The sequence below is a fragment of the Molothrus aeneus genome, chromosome 9 (assembly GCF_037042795.1).
Source record: "Molothrus aeneus isolate 106 chromosome 9, BPBGC_Maene_1.0, whole genome shotgun sequence".
In the NCBI taxonomy this organism is placed as follows: domain Eukaryota; kingdom Metazoa; phylum Chordata; class Aves; order Passeriformes; family Icteridae; genus Molothrus; species Molothrus aeneus.
The window spans coordinates 12095200-12114989 of NC_089654.1; the positions used below are offsets into that span (position 1 = coordinate 12095200).

General features: G+C 37.1%; 1 protein-coding gene across 1 annotated transcript in view; it reads left to right on the plus strand.

The window, feature by feature from the left end:
* Window positions 1-19582, plus strand: part of MIGA1 (mitoguardin 1) — a 33663-nt gene extending 14081 nt beyond the window's left edge. Inside the window, exons 8-16 of the mRNA XM_066555829.1 lie at window positions 6040-6140; window positions 12599-12717; window positions 12901-12973; window positions 13305-13391; window positions 13514-13612; window positions 13921-14055; window positions 15225-15278; window positions 15914-16030; window positions 16369-19582. Coding sequence (XP_066411926.1) covers window positions 6040-6140; window positions 12599-12717; window positions 12901-12973; window positions 13305-13391; window positions 13514-13612; window positions 13921-14055; window positions 15225-15278; window positions 15914-16030; window positions 16369-16587 — 1004 coding nt within the window. The 3' untranslated portion in view covers window positions 16588-19582. The remainder of the gene's footprint in view (window positions 1-6039; window positions 6141-12598; window positions 12718-12900; window positions 12974-13304; window positions 13392-13513; window positions 13613-13920; window positions 14056-15224; window positions 15279-15913; window positions 16031-16368) is intronic.
* Window positions 19583-19790: the final 208 nt, after the last annotated feature.

Sequence of the window (19790 nt, forward strand, 5' to 3'; positions counted from 1 at the left end):
AGTGTCAGCATTCCTATGGCATTATGTACTGGCTAAAGAAAAACCTTTCCAGAAATCTTAGTTTGACAAGATCATCTTGGATAGTCCCATACTCTTATGCTGTGTCCAGCCAAGTAGTTTTTGCGCCAGAATACTACAATGTTTGCTCTTTTGGGTTTCATTTAACATGTTAAGAAACTGATTTGAAAAAGAAGTAAACTGAAGAAACAATTAGAAGCACAACAAGTTTCAGGAGCTGAGCAACAGTTGCTGGTTATTATTGTCCTTTTCATCACTATGTGTGGTAATATCTCTCTTTGAAGAAATGTGTGGTGGGAAAGGCAAGAAGGGGGCAATGAGAATTGCCTTGGAAAAAAGGAAGGGATACTCTTGGTAATGCACTGGTATAAACATCCTGCCTTTAAGTACCCGCTGACTCACAGGTGTGGAAGCTGGTCTTTGCTGTGGACAGCAGAGATACGGTGTTTTCTGAACTGCAGGAGAATGGAGTACCCCTGTGAAGAGGAGCGACAACTTTGTGCTGCACATCCATCCAAACTCTGTCTGGATTACACAACTGAGCAAATTCACTTGGTTGCCAAATCTTTTCTCTCAAATCAAATCTAAGTACAGAAGCTGTTACCTAAACTATTGGACTTGAAAACAGTAGAGTGCTCAGAAGCAAAACTTTTCTATAAAGAATAGGGATTGAAACCTTAAAATCAGGGAAGATATTTAGGTTCAGGGTAAAGAAATTGTGAAAAAAATGTAACCCTGTATAAGAGTAAAATCATATAATGTGCAGTTATGAATCATGTTTACATTTTCAGTGAAATGAAAGGCTGTGTATAGGGAGAGACCTCTCAGTGACATGTAGTTTACACAAGATATGTGTCTCAAATCTACTTCAGAATTGTATGTCTGTAAAGCAGAGAGTCAGTGAAGTAAAATAAGTGAACCCATGCATACATCTATTTTGTGTTTACTAAGCTGATTTCTCAGCTGTCAGTACACATGATATGTTAATTCAGGGTATTAAATACATATCAGATGCTGCTTTGTTTTCTTAAAATTCAGATTTCAGCAATGTAGCACCACGTGTGTTTACTCTGCCTCTTCCTTGAGATCATAGAGTTTCTCATGATGAGGTCTTTCCATTTTGAAATGTTGGTTTTACAATAAATCTGCTATGATGATTCAGACACAGCTTTTACAGGCCATATTCTCTATAATAAAACTATATTTTTAGCCTTTGGTATTTTCTTTGCTTTAAAAAATAACTATCAGAAAATATTCCAACTCTGTTATCAAATTTATGGAAGAATGCTTTACCAGATTTAAATCTCAAAAGAATAATTTCATTTATCACCATTCCAGAATATCAAATTTATATAGTATTTCCTAATACTTTTCTCTAATTTGATGTACCTGTGTGCATGGATTGTGGGAAATAAACTGAACTTACATTCCTTTCTCAGGTACACTTGATTTTTACATGAAGACACGAAAATGATTACGCATGTAATTTTGTGCTGTTTATTTACCATTGCAGAATGAGAGCAATAGGATATAAGACAGTAGCCATGTTGTGTTGCCATTATTATATTATATTATATTATTTATACACCATTAAATGTGGTATTCTGCAGGTAATATAACTTTATGGACCAAGTTGGCATCTTGAATATCTGAAAATAGTCAAACTATTATCAGCATCACATAAACTGTAATTATTTCTTTCCAAAGTATTTGGAAAATCTCTTGAAGATTATGAGATTATTTTAAGCAAATTGCATCTTTTTCCAGATGACAAATATTGCAAATCAGTACATCACAGTTTTCAGGTGGATCTTATTGCTTATGTGTGTTTAAACTGAATACTTTGTACTATTAAATTTTTATAAGGATTCTCTCCTTATGAAGAATATATTACTGTCATCTGTACACGTGCTTTTAATTCAGCTTTTAGTCAGCTGTACTACTTTTGTCTTAAGAATGATGTCCAAGTGATACAGAACACAGTGACTGAACAACATCTTGGCTTTTCCATAATGATAATTAGGTGAGAACCCAGTGTCTTGGAAAATTGACCCTTTCATACCTGTATGAGTGTGTTTTAAGTGGAAGGCTTTTATGTGAACCCTGAATATTATAGTTGTGCTTGGAAACAATTATGAAAGCTCTGTTGAGTCAACTTTTTTCCAAGGAAGTAAGATTTGGCTCTCTATTCACACATAAGCAGAAGATTATTCCCTGCATGAAAACTACTGAGGTTTCTGTTAGGGATGTCATTTGAAGGCTCAGCAGTAAACTCAGCCACAGCTTACTTTGACAAAGGTCTGTGAGCATGAAGGCTGTGATTGTAGTCTTTTTATAAATAGGAAATGATGTAAAATTCACTGCTTTCAGGGTGCATCCTGTAAGACTTCATGTAATGCTTTAGCAGCTACTTGGTAGAAGTGATGATCAGCACTCTCAGAATTATGACTATTTATAAATGTAAATAAAGCTGCTTTTGGATGTTGCAGCAAGGGGTGACAAACTACCGTGTCACTTGTGACTAGCTAGAAGACTGTGGCACACTCTCATGGAACTGAACTGATTCATGCTGCTGTCTGAACCAGATTATTGTAATTTCTTTCACTGGACAGGAAGCCACACATAGAAGGGGTCTGAGCACACAACGTGGGCTGGCAGAACACTGGGCCCCTGCTGCTCTGAGGGTACCATGACTTTTCATAAGTGGTTCCTTTGCAAGGTTTTTTCCTCTTCAGAGTCTATAAAGTTTCTCCTTTCTTATCCTGCTTTCCTGCTTGTGATGTTTTAACTGCATTGATTTTTCCACTGAAGTGGGAGGGCTGGGCAGAATGGGGAACCATGACTTTAGTGGTGGTACTTGGAACTAAAATCTGTAACTCCCAGTGAGTTCTTTACTAGTGGGTAAGTGCTTTCCTTTTTTAAATGTGTCAGCTAAGTGCCAAACTCACTTGTGATCTCCTGCCATGTTTCATTCAGGGTTGGCAGGAAGATAACATGGAAACGGTTTTCAGAGTTCTAAAACGTTATGTGAAGGTGAATGCTTCCCAGTTGAATACTAAAAAGCTGATTTCTGTGCAGTTATGAAGGTCAGATTTTGCTCTGAGAGTTTAGGGGGTTAGCTCTGTGCTCTGTCTTACTGTGAAAACCTACCAGAACAAAACCAATTATTCTGGATTAGATTTGTAAATAGATATGAAAATAGCTTGGTTCTGCTCTTTTTTCTTTAAATCTTGTTTAGTTTTAAATAGATAGTTGTTTGCAAAACCTTATAAAGCTAGGAGTAATTTTACAAGCTTTAGCAGTCCTCCATATTGTTCCATGTTTTTAATACCGTAATATAATTTAGGGACCACAGATACATTTTAAGGCACTACAATCAAGAGCCATGATTGTAACATCTGAAACTCTGCTTCATTCACTTTACAAATATAAGTGAACCCAAAATAACTCCTTGGCTCCTCAAATAGGTGAAGTATATTTGAAGCTCACATACTTGTTAGTATTCCCCTCCTGAAGTTATTAGAGTCCATAAGAAGTAGGGATGAGTGTGTGAGCAGTTGCAGGCGCTGCTGGGTGGGTTCCTCTTGCAGCTGTTCATTCCAGGGGTCTCTTTGTGCCACTGTCTCTTTTTTTTCGTGTTCTTGTGTCTAAGAATGTTCTGCTGGTGCTTGCTTGGTATGTACTCCAGCTGTTAGTTAATTTTCACCCTAGTGAAATTCCATGGTGAATTTTGATAAGAGTGTGCTCCCTTCACAGCCTGGGTATTGATAAGCACCTGCTTGGCTAAGGATGTTTTAGGGTATTAGGGTGGTGGTGGCCTGAAAGTCAGAAATAGCTGACAAGGCTGTTTGGTTTTCTTTAGGGAGGCTGTGCTTTATGTGCACTTATCACTTGCCAAAGGTATTATTTCACTCAGCATTTCCAACCTTATTTTAAATCTTTTTCTTCCTCATAAAATGCAAATTTTGTGTCTTTTTCTGTAGCAGTGAGGGTTTTTTTGAGTGAAAACTCAGAATACTCCATATTCAACTAATTAACATGCTGAAAACATACTGGCTTGGTGATAGTTTTAGTTAGCTTTAGGCCATATTAGAAAACTTGGAAGTATGACTTTTTCAACAAAGATAGGTTAAGTAAAAATTTTATTAACTCTAGAGCTTCATGTAGTCTTTAACAGGCTGAATACAAGATCACTGGAAGAACTCCTGATTCTGTGTTGTTCTGGGCTGTGATTCCTTCATTTACACCAATTATTTTTTTAACATATATGGAATACATTTTAGTTAAACAGCATTATTCCCATTTATATGTAATCAACCACATAACCCAGAGTTAAACGATTTAGAATCAGTCTGGGGATAGGTTCTTGTTATTGAGCTATAAACTCACATATAACAGTAAAAGCAACTTAGGCAAAAGGAGAGGTTGAAAAAAGGAGAGCCAAAAAATCTGCAGCCAGTCTATAATCTGCCTGTACTATCCTGGGTTTAACAGTATTATTGCAAGTTCAGCAAACTCTTTTGTGAAAAAGTGATATTAGAAAATCATCTAAGGTAATATTAGAAGAGAATTAATGCAAATAATGAGTTAGAAATAAGAAAAAAAATCATGTTACCCATCCATTCTAAGCAGACCTCAAGCTAGTGCTTTACAAACCACAGTTTGCTTTTCTGTTCCAGCACTTTGGATTTCAGTATGTGATTGTTTCTTGACCAACTTTTAAGCTGCAGTACTTTTCCTCTTTGTCTGAAGAGGTCAAAAGAAAGAAATAGTAAGAGTGAGCTGAAAAAAATCAGACTTCATATGAATAGAGGTGAAGTTGTGATTGCAATTTGCCTAACTTGCTCTAGTAAAATCTTTGTCCAAACTCTGAATAATTTTTTCCCTCAGTGAATATTCCCAAAGACAGATATTTGTTCTGTGCAGTTTTTGAGCTGTCATTCCAAGTCCATAACTAATAAAACCATAACAACCACCAAAGTAATAGTTAAGTAATGTGGCTTTGTAGCATTTCAAGTGATGAGTAAACCATCCCAGTAAATTGGCATTTGGCCACTCCACTGTGTAATGGAGTTTTTAGTGATGTATTGCCTTAGCAACAAGCCTGAATGACATTGGGTAGCTGGATGACACTGCTGCTGACTCTTGGCGATAAAACAGGCTTTTAGGAACACATGTGTAATGTCTGAAGGTAAAGGAACCCAAAATAAATGTATCTGCTCTACTGGGAATGTAGGATGGGTCACATCAAGCCAAAGTCTGACTTACCGACTTACGGATTTAATCCTTCTGTGAAAGTGTTTCTATACGGTGAAAATGAAACCATTCCTGAAGTGCAAGAGTTGAAATCTGAGAATAAAGTAAAGCAGAACTGAAAGAAACTGTATTTCAGAAGATTTTAAGAAAAAATAACAGTTATTTTAAAGGCTTTAAGAGTTCTTGTACTGTAGGAAAGAGTTCTTGTACTTCTGGATGTGTTATTTCAGTGATGAAGCTTTTTGAGGAAAGAGGATGCAGCGAAGATTAAAAGCTTCACTTGCTCTCCAGAAGAACCAGCAAGTGAAAAAGGCATGAAAAGTAGAAAGTGAAGCAAATTCAAGTAAAACTAAAATGTGGCGGTGTTTTTTTTATTAATAAACTTTTATTTAGAAAAATAAAAGTGGTGGCTAGGACATGGAGCAGTTTGTTACATAACACAGGCAAGTCAAGAACTTGACTGAGGATCTAGATCAATGTAGCAAAGTAATATCATAAGATAAAGAGATCATCAGTAGTCTATAAAAGAAAGGCCAAAACCTTGGCCAAGTCTTTTTGTCTTCTTCCACTTCATTGTGGATATTTAAAAATCCACTTTAAAGGCAGAAAAACAGTCACATTTATATATAAAAGAATTTACTCTTACAGTAGTATAACGTTGTGCCTTCCAAATGAAATACTGTGTTAAAATACACATGGAATACATTTTCAAGATGTAAATGGAATTTTCTAATTGTCTAATAAACTTTTTTTTTCATTTTAAAGATAAAAATACAGACATTACTGTAAAGGATAATGGGGATGATTTCTGCCTTCGAGATACATTAAGCATTGCATCCACGGATTCCTTTGTTTCCACAGCTGAGGTAAGACTCTTAAAGATTGCTTTTATAAAGATTTATTGATCTATTTCAACAGTGAACAGAAGAATCCTTATTTTTTGCTAATCATTGTAAGCAAAACTATATTTCTCTTGTGGGGGAAAACAGAGCTTTTCCAGGCTTCATTGGACCCAGTTGTTTTGGGTTTATTTTTGTGTACTGGCATAATGCATCCCCAACTCCTCCTAAAGAGAAGTTGCTTTTGAAAAACAGATCACATTTTCATGAGTGAAGAAGCAGTCAGTTGAGGCTATAGTAGTTCCTTTCACCATGATTTATATTTTTCTGTTCTTTTTTCCTATTGCTTTACCATACTATAAAGATGTATGAAGAAGGCTTTGTATTTGTTTAAACCTGGAGGGGTTTTTTGAGAGGAAATTATAAGAAATTGACAGCTACCTGTTTTAGCACATTCCATGCACGACATGAAGGCACCAGGTTGAGCTGTTACTCTGTTGTTGCATGGGGATGAAATGACTTAGCAGGAACCAGAGGTGTGAGGCTGCTCTGGAGCCCTGGGCTGAGCTGGGGCAGCTTGTGTGGCTGTGTGGGTGTGCAGGGACCCCACAGCTCCCTGCAGCCACACGGGAAGGGACCTTGGGCTGGCAGTGACAGTCCCTGGAGGTGCAGAGGGGCTGCCAGGGAGCCGCCTGACTGGCCACACTGGGAAACTTCCTTGGCAACGTAGAGTGCTTGATCTAACTCGCGCTAATCCTGTGGGATAAGAGCACAAAGGACACGCGGTAATCTCTGGGTAACAGCCTATCAGCTGGAGTCTGCTACAGCTCCCTTGAAGTATTTGGAAGAGACTCATGAGCAGTGACACACTTACTTGAATGAGGAATATCTCCTTCTGTAGTCTCTGGGGAGCTGAGGTGATCCTGAATAGCACTCTTCTCCAAAAAACAGGAGAGGCAGTTGGCCTCAAAAGATCCATTTTGTGATAGATATTGCTCTCATATACACACCACAACTAAGCTACTGAAGTCAGTAGAAGAGAGAATTGTACACACATTCTTTGCAATTGTTTTGACTGTCTCTTATGGGGTTTGTTTTTTCCATAACACAGTTACCTTGATTTAGTAATTCACATTAAATAGTGATTTCCTTGATTTAGTAACTCACATTAAGTTGTGGTGCCTTGCATCCATTCCTAACGAGGACTGTATCCATAGAGACTGGTTGCTCTTTGCTGTAATTTGGACAACACCACAATTCAAGCTTGCTTCAACTCTACCAGCTCATGAGAGGAGCTGTAAACCATTTTAGTTTGTACATTTTGTATCTGGTTTGTTTTTTGGGTTTTTTTCACATGAACTTTCATAATGTTTTTGCAAGTATGTGAGGATGGGAACAACCCCTTATGCTCATTTGTGATGCTTGGCTTTAAAGAAAGGGAAAACCAACCAATCAACCAAGCAAACAGAAACCCCAGGATGTATCAGTGGAATCATCATCCTCTCCTGAAGCTGTATTGTCCCAGTATCTGCAAAAACACATTGCAATCAAAATTGGACATGTAATTGTCTTTAAGTATCCTAAAAATATTCTTCACATTTTGATACATCAAAGCCACTTCTGTCAACTTGTTCTTCCAGGATAAAGTTATGAAGATTCTCTCATCCTTTCCAGTTGTTCTAGCCTTTGCCAATGGAACAACTTCTCTTTTCTCAGATTTTATTGAAGAATCTAGTGAAATTCTTAGGTGACAGAAGTCCTGAAGATTAATAGAACATGAACAACTTGCAGTTTGGTGTTTGAGCCAGAGCACCATCAATGTTCTGGGTTAAATGGGAGCCATTAGGCCTAAACTACAGGGTCAGCTAGCTCGGGAGTTGTAGCTACAGGGCATCATTGTGTGGTGCAGGGAAAAGAAAGCTGTCAGTTGGTATTCTGGTACAAACCCACTGCTACCTGGATTTAATATTTTGTCCATCCTCAGGAGGGGGTGTGGTGGGGAAATGCTTCACATTATGGCAATGAGAAGAAGCAGTAACAGCTTCCCAGTGTATTCAGCTGTTAGCAGAGAGCAGTAATTGCTTTGATTTAACAGGATTACAATTGACATACCAGATTCTTTTACTCTAGACATGATGATAAGTAGCTTCTTCTAGCTTATCTACTTCTTAATTTTTTTTCTTGCATTAGGGAAACAGTGGAATGTTTTAATTTAGGCTAAGTGGTCTGAGGCTTTTCCAGCTTTGGATTTGTCTCACCTAAGGGCCAAATAAGGAACTTCCTTCATCATAAGCTCCCTGATTGCAGTTACAATAGTAGTAACTGTCCTAAACTCCATGTCTTGATTGAAATGTTTAGCAACATTTTTAAATCTGAAATTCATATGTGTGTTTATACTGCTCTGTGATTATGCCCTACTGGAATTAATAATTTCACCTTCCAGGAAATTAGAACGTGGTACCATTTTTTGTGGCCTCATCATGCTGCAAGCTTTGTGTTGACAGTTCCTTGGCTTCCTTCTACACTGTATCCTGTCCCAAGGAGCAGGACTAAGTATTTTGTGTGACTCTGATTTTGGAGACTGGAGACTGTGTTCATGTTTCAGTGCTGACACAGTCAGGTCAAATTTAGCTCCCTGCCCACAGGAGAGAGAACATTCATAAAACAAGACACAGATAGATGCTTGAATGGAAATTGATAGGGATACTGCTTAGGAGGCAACAAGAATGTCATGCTCTGTTATATTAGAACAAAATATAGGAAAGAGCTGTACAAAACTGGGACAGTTTGGCAGGGTTTGCATCACGTGCCCTTTTGATGAGCTCTACAGGATAGCAGGAGGGTGAGCCAAAATTTCATCTGGCTATGGCTGGTGATCAAGAGGATGCTGAGGATCACTCATTTGATGACTTCTCATACAGAGTTGTGCCTGTCTGGCAGCTACAATATACACAGGTGCCTGAATCTTTTTTAAAGACAATTTAGACACAGTTGCCATCCCCATGACCAGGCAGGTTTCTTTTCTTAAACACACTTAGGCTCTAGAAGCATTGAAGAATGGATGGTAAGCACAACTATTGCCCTAATTAAGTTATTAATATTCCTGCTGTGGATAAATAGTGGTATTTCCTTCCCCATTTGAGCCTGGCTGCCTTCAGCTTGTGTTGATGAGGGTTTGTATGCTTTTCATAGTCTTGCTTTCCCATCGACTGTGACCAAAATAGCTGCCACCTTTGACAACAATACAGCAGTGAGTGTGCCAGATACTCTCAGTGTGCCTCTGCCCTCTCTTTCCTGGCTTCTTTTCCATCTTCCTAACAGAATCTCTTTCCTGCCCTCTCTGTCAGTGAGCATTGTTGCTGCTTCTTCCTGGTCAGTGCACATGGATTTATCATGTCTTATTTTTATGTTTTGACTAGTACTGAATCTGTAGGTCTATTATCAAATAAACTTTGCTTTCCTTAGTCCAAAGCTTGGGAGATTTTTTACACTTGTGAATAAAGCATTTGCTGGTTTTTATTGGTAACAGCCTTCCTGTTTTCTTCCAGGCCTTAGGTGGAACACAGCGCTTCATCATTTCAATTTATTAAAATGCCATCTCAAAGGTCTTAGTTACTAATCACCATCACATCTTCCAACTCCCCAAAGATGTTTCACTTTCATCCTGCAGCTACTTACTTTTTTTTAAGGAAATCTTTTCTCTGAATGTCTTTATATTTTAAGGAGATCATCATCAGCTTTTTTAATATAGGGTAAACTTAGTATCTCAGAATGTAAGGAATGCTGAATGTGCCAGTAAAGTGACCTCTCTATTAGGAGAAGCAAGCAAGAATTCCTGAAAGGTCTAGCATTGTTTATTTTTGCTACATTCATGTAGATGGTTATTTTGGTAGTCAACAAGGTCTTGATGCACAGCTGAGAATTTTTTTCTGTTTATTAGGAAACAACTTGTGAGTGGCAAATGAGAGTACTGAGCCTGTTCCTTAAACCAAAGCAGTCAGAGCATCTCAGACCTAAAAACAATTGCAGGTGGCAAAGGTTTGATGCTTTAGAGCAATGATTTCAGCATCTCTTTACTGCAGATACAGCCCTAAAGCTGAACTGTGCAGAGAAAACTGATTAGCATCTGAACAATATCTGTGTTGGAATTTTCAGAGGCTGCTCTGCAGCACAGCAGGCTTAGTTAGACACAAGTTAGAGCTACAAGCTCTGGAGTTTTGAAGATGTATGTGTTATTCTAACATCATGATCTTAGGTATCCCCTGCAGGCCATCAGAAATGTCCTTGTGGTGGTCACCTCTTTGTTCTCTCCTTCTTGAGCCTTGAATGGATACAAGTGAAGCCTTACAAGATGAGATTGCTGCTCTAGTGTCAATCATCTTCTATATCTTCTTTGGCTGCATTTTCATTTTCTTCTCCAAGTACCTCCCAGACACTGAGGAAATAGCAGACACTTAGGGGGTGGCACATCCACTCCACCATCACAAGCCTCTGTGTTCCTGGCTGCTGCCAGCACTGGGGGTAGCTGTGATGTAGCTCCTTGTCATCCCTAGAGGGGTGTGAGCAGCCTCAAAGTGGCAGTGGCTGTGCACAGAGGTGGCCACTACAGAATGGCAGGAAGGGACCTGGGGAGCTTTGAAGTGCCCAGCTTGCCCGTGATGCCAAGATGTTGAATGCTGGTAACTTCTGGTTAGTACCAAATCCCTGGTGAGGAGAGTTATGTGGTGCTTAGGGGTACACAGTGAGGTAAAAAGCAGGTACCTGAATAAATATCATGAGCATAAATAACATGCCAATTGATATAAGGTACTTGCAGTGAGCCATCTAACTGAAAACCAACCCTTCTGCCCACCTTTTTCCTCAAAGGCAGGAAGTCCTCAGAGACTTCTACAATGAAGAGTTTATTGTCCTTTTGATGTCATCTTGGGAGGTTCTTGTCTAGAAAATGTTGTATGCTCTGAATCTTGTTAAACATTGAATATAATTTGTGAATTTTCCTAATAGCTGAACTCTTCAACATTAGAATTATGGATGTATCTTTACAAATCGTCTCTAATGAGTTTTACTTTAAGCAGGATGTTTATATAGGCAAGCATTCACCTAATTTAATCCCAAAGAATGGCCCCTACTGGTTGCAAGATCATTTTAAGCATAATAATCTATGTTACATCTATATATTGTTACATCTACATACTTTATATGTTTAGATATAAAATAGTGATATAGCAATATATTTTTAAATACTAGAAAGCATCAAAAGAAAATCCATAATGATGCCAGGAGCATTAATGGTGCAACTTCAGAGCCTGTCTGGAATCCCCTTTTCTAGTTAAGCATTTCGTTTCTGGTTTACAGTTTGTTTGGTTTTTCTCCCCTTCACTTTTTGTATGCCAAGAGAAGTCAGCAGTAGAGGAATTTGCTTCCCCTTTCCAAATATTATTTGTTGGAATTAATCTGTAATTAAAATCATCTTCTCAGAGGAGGAAGTTGACCTTTCTCTCCTGATATTTTATTTTAACTGTTAGCCTGAGAGGAATTGTTGTTTTCTTTTAAAAAAAAACTAAATATAATCAAGGGCCTCACCCAATTCCCAGGTATCAGTCCCTGTTCTAATCTGTGACCCCAAAGGCCAGAAACACAGAAACCTAGAAACACAGGTTTGTTTGCCCCATACAGGATATTGAAAAAAAAAAAAAAGAAAGCTAGAATTAATTTTCTAGTCATTAACTAAACTGAGTGATGTGTAAACATCAGATGTTTTCTTTTATTATTAATAACATAATGTAATCTTTGTAGTGAAATTGTAGGTAGACATTGTTTTATGGATTAAATATGATACCTTGTAAACAGGTTTACAAGGTATTATTTATGTGCTCTGTTATGGATCTGTTTGTTTTCTTTCTTTGAAAATATCTGCAAGTTCATGTTTATGTTAACTATAGAATTAACACTGTCAATAATGAAAACCATTTAAGGAGCCTGTAGTGTAAAACACTGAATATTCATGTTTTATACAGTATGTTTGGTAACTGGGAGACATATTTACCAGTGAAACTAAAACAGGTGTGGAAGGATGTTACTATTTCCAGCTTCCTAAGGAATTGTATGGTGCAATCATTCTGTACTTTGTGTCCTGGCAATTACTTTCTTTTAACAGCTTTGAGACCCGTTAGATTTATTTTAACGAGACAATTCAAAAACTTAACTATGCAAATGAAATACAAAAGTAAGCTGCCTTTATTTTATTAATTAAAAAGTTTTGAAACTTGAAACTGTAGCTTTCAGATTTTAAGAGTTACAAAGTTAAGTCTTGTGACCTGGTGTATCTGTTCTGTTCCCTTGTGTTACCCCTTTGTTTTAAGCAGATGCAGAAAAGGATGCATCTTTCAGTAGAACATCAGGAAAACTTCTTTAATTGTTTTTTTATCTTCACAAAAATTATATCATCAAGTTCTTTAGTGAACTTCCAAAACATTTTTTTTCAGCTTTCAGAGCACAGAGAGATTCGTAGCACGTATGGTCTGGATTCCCTTTGCCACTGCCCCCTGTATGAAGAAGCCATGCACTTAGCAGAAGAAGGCAAAATTTATTCACGGGTGTTAAGGTATTGATTTATGTCTATTTAATTATTTCCAGGCAAGGCAAGAATTAAAGTTTAATATTCTATCTAGAAATCACTTTTTAGAAGTTACTTGTACTAGGTATTTTTTCTAGCAATTCAATTTAGATGGATATTCTTGTGCTGCTTTTTTTAAATAGTCTCTGAAAACTTTTCTATTTTGCATAGGACTGAAATGTTTGAATGTCTAGGAGACAGTGACTTCCTTGCTAAGCTTCATTGTATTCGACAAGCTTTTCAGGTAAACTGTAAGGGATGATTTGTCTGTCTTGTTAAGCCTAACCTAAAGTACCCAGCATTGAAACTGACTGTTAGTCTTTGTGCAAGCATTTTTATAATGTAATCTGTATTTAAGTATTTTCTTGTTGCTTTTACAATTTTATTATTCTAAAATGAGATGTATTTGCAGAGGAGTCCAGATTTTATGATTAGCTTTGGAACCTTTGCACCCAAGGCTTATTAGGAACCTGTTAACTATACTAGAGGTGATAATTAAAATTGATTGAAATGTTTAAGGTCATTTGGTATAATCTGTGAATGAACTTGTCTATATTTTCTGAACCCTTTTCTAGATAATTCTTTCAGAAACATCAAACAGAATATTTCTTGCTGAAAGTGGAAGAAAAATTTTGTCTGCTTTAATTGTGAAAGCACGAAAGGTAAAAGCCTTTTTTACCAATGTTTTGTTGTTTATGTAACTTCTACCTGAATTCACTGTCCAGGGAAAATCAACCATATCTCTTTTTACATTTGCTTGATACTCATTGCTTTTACTTTACAGAATCCAAAAAAATTTGAAGATGTCTTTGATGAAATGATATATTTTTTGGAACAAACAGATCACTGGGATAATACCGAAATGGAACTTGCTGCTAGAGGAGTGAGTTGCATTTCTGAAAAGTGTTTTTACCCTTAGTAATGCCATAGGATCTAAAAATAATTTTTTGCAGTTCAGAATTGTGGGAAAGGCAACTTTTTATTGTTTAAATTGCTGATTTAGAGAAATGGCATTCACCAGTTTAGTAGTACCAGAAACCACACTTTTTTTAAACTTCTCCTTTACTGACAAAGTATTTTTAATGTTCATTAAAAACAATTGCACATCTGCAAATTACAATATGGTGCATGCTGAATTCCACTGCTGAAAGAGAAACTAGGTTACTTAGATCATGTTCTCATTTAATATAGGTGAAAAATCTGAATTTTTATGATGTTGTCCTGGACTTCATATTAATGGATTCATTTGAAGATTTAGAAAATCCACCAATATCTATACAGAATGTCGTAAATAACCGCTGGTTAAATTCCTCTTTTAAAGAAACTGTAAGTATTCATGAGTTAATTGATCTGTAGTACATTGCAGTGTACTGAGTATGTACCTGAGATCTTCCTCAGAAGAATTTAAGAGATTCTATTATCAGGTTTTTCATAATAGGAATGTAAAAGTGACAAGGTGGCCCAAAACAGAGAATGATTGAATGTATTGGAGAAAATACTTAACCTTGTCCTTCCTTTCTCGGAGGAAGTAGAATTTTAGAAGGGGAGTTTCTGTTAGCCACATCTTAGACATCAGATCCAGATTTTGGTTCATAGACCAGAGATTTAGCAATAAGGGACAAAGGTACAAGCAAACAAAAGTAAATTAATACAATACAGGTAGTCAGCTGTTGATTACAACTAATGATTTTTCATGTGTGGCTGTTTATTTGCCACATAGATCTCATCCCTCTTGTAGAGACACAGGCTAGTGCCATGGTCAGCTGGTACAGAGACTACTGTCATTTCATCCATTTTCATCTGTACACTGCAAGTTTTCCTTTTATTTTTGTTTTTCAATTGAAATATTCCCTCTAGAGGAAAAAAATAAAGACAACATGTATATATTTTTGTAGTTTTATGGATACAGTGTGCTTTGTCTGTATTAAACTCTCTTTGCAGTACTGAGGGGAGTCAGATGAGGATAGTCAGAGGCTAGGAGGGAAAAAAGCCCAGTACTGATGTTGGTATATTGTATTTCACAGGTCCATATTTGGACAAAGCTCCATAGCTGAATCTGAAGCTATTGCAGGAATGTTTTTGCTAAAGTGAAAAAGTACATTTCAATGTGTTCACATGCCACTTAATATCTAAAATAGTTACTGATGTCTGAGCACACACTTTAATATACAAGACTGGTCCTCACTTAAACCCAGTGAGTGTTGCTAACTGTGGTAGCTGTAAAATCAGTCAAGGATGCCAAATTACATTTGAATTGAACTAACAAAATTGTTGCAAAGATGGATCTGGAATAGCAAGTGTGAGCTACATATAAACTTGTTCTTTATATCAGCTGCTGTTTTATGGTTTGAAACTTTGTGTTGTCACAAGATTGAAACTGAAGAAAATACATGTCCCTGAAATGTGGAATATAGAAATACAGTATTCTGCAGATAAGTTCTTTTGAGATGGAAAATTATTTCGGGCTTGCTTTATTTTTTTCTTTTTACATTTAGGCTGTGGCTTCAAGTTGTTGGTCAGTACTGAAGCAAAAAAGACAGCAAATGAAGGTAAGCTGCCCCTCAAATTATATGAAACAAAGGTATTGATCTCCTAAGAATATGAAGTTCTTTTTGTAGCTTTGGCAAAATAAATGAGTGATCAACCTTTAGTTCTGTAGACTTGTTAATTTAGACAAAAGGTTTGCCAGTTGCAGAAGTTTAGCTCCTGGGACCCTAATACCTATTTTAGCAAAAAAGCCTTAACTGAAACATTTTCCCAACATTTAGTTTACGTTCTGTTGGTGGTGGTGTCAGTCACTTCCTGCCCTAATGCAGATCTCAGAGTTCTGCACACCAAGGTCATGATTCTTGTATCTCACCTGCTTGTGCTGGGATTGTCAGCCCCATCTCCCTGCATAACCCCACAGCCAAATCCCATCCAGTCCTGCCCTGTTCCCTGCCTGAAGCACCACGTTCCTCACCAGCACCAGGAATTCTGCTGCAGCCTCCCCTCAACCCCTTCTGCATCCTCACCTCTCTGTACATGGACTCAGTAGAACTCTGTGCCACAGCTCCCTACCTTTGGGGGATTTTATTAGACCAAGGAGGGCAGTGTTAGACTTTTATGAAGACTTAATGCTGAATAATAGGGCTGTATACTAAATTTACTGTGTAACTTTTGTCTACGATTTTTACATCACTAGGTGCCTGATGGATTTTTTGCACATTTCTATGCTATATGTGAACATATCAGCCCTGTTTTGGCTTGGGGCTTTTTGGGCCCTAGAAATTCACTGTATGATCTATGCTGCTTCTTCAAGGTTTGAAACTTCTTTTTAATTACCACTTTTATAATTTTTTTAATCTTTCAGACTAAAATAAATTAAGATTTTATTTATTAGTATATATTTGCATTTTCCTAAGATTAAGGCTAACAGTAAGAAACCTTAAGAAGTAAGTAACATTCACTTTCATATGAATGTTTTAAGCCCGGAACTGTTTTGCAAAGGCTGTTTTAGCACACTTCTGTCTCAGCACCAAAATAATACATAATTGGATGCTTTTTGGGAACATGTTAAAGAAAGAGCTGTTAGCATTGCATACTTTTTTTTCCTTTTTGTAACTGAAAACAAGTTATTCCTTTTTTTTTCCCTACTAGGATCAAGTGCTTTTCTTCCTCAAAGACATTTTTGATTTTGAGAAGGTGAGATACTCAACCATGGAGAGCCTGGCCGAGGACCTGACGCAGCTGCTGATGCGGCACACGGAGCTGCTGCTGGCCTACCTGGGGGCAGACTCACTGAGGCACGTTGGGGCCTGTGTCAGTGGCCACAGGCCTGTCCTGACCACCGGGCTCCTGGAAGCAAAAGTACAGTAAGCTTCAAATCCCTGGCAAACGGCAGGGAGTGCACACAGATGTGCTCTTTTCCACCCTTTTCTACTGTGGCTGTTACTGAGCAAGCATCTGGGAATGCATCGTGTTGCTAAGTATGGAAAAGGACTCAGGGAGGTTAAATGTACATCTGTGAAAAGAACTGGGGAGTGTATCACTGTATATACCTAAATTAATTTTGCAGCTCAGCTGTCGCTGTATTTATATTTCATGTATCCCAAAGCTTTTTTCTGTAATATTCGGGTAAAGTTTATTTATGAAATACTTTTGCACAAATAATTTGTAAGTGAAGCTGATGGAGTTGTTTCCTTTAAAAGCTTATAGTACAAAATGTTCATTGCAGAGTCTCCAAAGCATTAGGTGTCTAGATCTAGAAGGTGTTTTGACTGGGGTGTCTGCAGTCTCTGATTCATGTGACACGTGCAATAAAGGAATCACACGCACAGAACTGAACATGTTGCCCCTGCCCCAGAATTCCATTTGTGTGGGTGTAAGCAGCCATTTTGTACTACAGTGTGATGGAGCAGTGCAGGAAATGCAAGCACCATTTGGGCAGGAATGACTGCCAGTATGCAATTTTTACTTTATTTTGATTTAAAATATCTAAACATCACTAAGGTGTTTTAAAATACTTCTTTATATTTGAAAAGCTAGCTTCATCAATTAATTTAAAACTTTCTTGTTCTAAAACCATTACTACTCAATATGGTAGTAAATGAACCAATATTATTCTCAGTTCATATGTAGCATTTCAAAATATATTTTTAATAAGTATGTATTATAAGATTTATTAATAATGAAACAGAATTGAAGGCAGTGTTTTATAATTTAATAATTTGTGTCTTCCTCCCTTCTTTGTGGGAAGTCAGGTGTCTGTTTAAGAGGAGATTTATGCAGTTGTGGCCACCTCTGTGCAGTGTAAAACTGTGGCTCAGGCCATGGAACCCTGAACTTCAGACAGGAGCACAGCACCTTCAGAAGGTATGAGGCACCATGCAGTAATGGCTTTTCCTGTTCCAGAGGTGATAAATAATGGTGAACTGTTCTCTTTGAATTCCTGTCAACTGAAGCAATGCTTCACAGTTAGTTTAGTCTCTAAAACTGCACTTACATGCCTTTGCTACACAAAGCCAGCCCACAAGAATCTATCCCATGTCAAGAAATACAGAGCAATTCCAAATATTCAGATACTTGAGAAGCATGTTGTTAAAATCTAGGATATCAAAACAAACTTAGACTAGCAACATTTCAAATTTCATGTCAAACACAACCCAAAAGGATGCTATTCAAAATGAGGGCCTGTCTAATTCACAGATTTTACTGAAGCCAGCATTTTGCTCCTTTGTTGTACTCACTTGATAAATACAAAAAGTGATGAAAATGTGTCATATTACTTGTGTGAAATGCCAACTGATTATAGTTTATTTAACAAAAAAGAGTATACTCTATATGTAATAAACCAGAAATTCCAAATGCTATTCTTGGCCTATTTCCACTGTTTAACTTGCTGAGCTTGGCACCATCTTCCTTGCTGTATTTTTTTTTTGTCTGCAATGTGTCTTCAATACAGGCATGTGAAGTTTTTTTCACCCACCTCACTTAAGTTTTGAGAAGACAAATATGTTTAAGCTATGTGCATTTTGGCAGCTTTTTGCAAGTTATGAAAGAAATTATATTTAACAATAACGGTGTCTTGTTGGATTCAGAATCGATAGGAATAGCTGGAAATAGAAGGAACAGAGTAAGTGTTCTGCATATTCTACAGCAAATGTATGACCTGTAGGTAACAGAGCAAAGTGTCTGCTGTGATTTGTCTGGTCTAATAAAATTGTATGAAGAAAATTATACCTTAACATATATCACAAAGAAACAGAAATGCACTTCTTCACAGAATTAGAGGTATATTGAGATTTTCATATTATTTACAAAAAGCTCTTGAAGAAACGGAGTTGCAGATGAGATTATAAATGTTTCCAGACGCTTGGAAAAAAATTAAACCTGGAAACTTGGTCTTCTGTCAAAAACAAAAGGATTGTTTTAAACAGAAGAATAAGAAAGGTTTAATCAAACACCAAACTATTTAGAAAATGGGGAGAACTTCATAATATCTGACTTCAGCATTTGTGTCCCTTTCAAACAGGAGCACTTCTGGACACTCACAGAGCTCAAAAGTCCACAGAGTTGGACTGGAATTGAACCAATGTATTTCCCATACAAAATAAGAAATACAGGATCTGGTTGTTATAAGATGCCACCAACAAACATTTGATTGAGAAATGGTAAAGAAACCAAAAAGAAGGAAATAGAGAGACAGGGAAATGTCCGGGTACAGGTGGGAAGGCTTTTGATCTCTGAGTCTTTTTCAATCTTCTTCTAAAAAGCATCCATCTATTCTGAGTGAGTAACTAGCTCCAGAGAGAGATGCCAGTTTCAGTGGGGGAAGGCTCTCTCCTTACAGCACAGAACTGCAGTCAGCTCTCTTACAGCCTGCCCCTTGTGCTGGACACACAGCCGTGTGGCTAAAGAATTCAGAAGTGCACCATCTCTGCAAACACAAGTGCCAGAGCTGCACCACAGCAGTGATAACACGATGCAGTTCTACTCTAGTTAATTCATAATCAGACTCAGAATTTAGTTTATAATGTCTAAATTTAGGTAGTTTTGAATGATACTTTCCATCCTAATAAGAACAAACTAAGTTTAAAAGCCATCCTCTTCTTCCATAACAGTACTCCTAAGATTAGAAATGTTGAATGCACAGGGATTATGAAGAATCAAATATTTATATAATTTGTAATTTAGTTGTAATAATAATTTTACTTTAAATGTGTTCTTAATGATTATTATTCTTCCTTTTTGTAGTTTGGTTTCTGTCAAAGTAAATGTGTCAAATCAAGTGTCAGTAAGAGTATTTGTGACCTTTCTATTGCCTAAATGAACTGCAGCTGTGTATATAAAATAAAATATTTCAGTGAAACAACTGTTGCTCATATAACTGTATCTGAAATTTGAACAGTTCTTGAAATCTAATGCAAAATCTTTTAATATGGGAGGAATTTTGATACCAGTTAGTCATCCTGAAATTGGAGTTTTCTGCCTGAAATCAACAAAGAACAACTATTACAAAATTTATTATATAAATTTAAAAAATATTGTATGGGAGCAGGCTTTGGGCTGTCCAGTTTCAT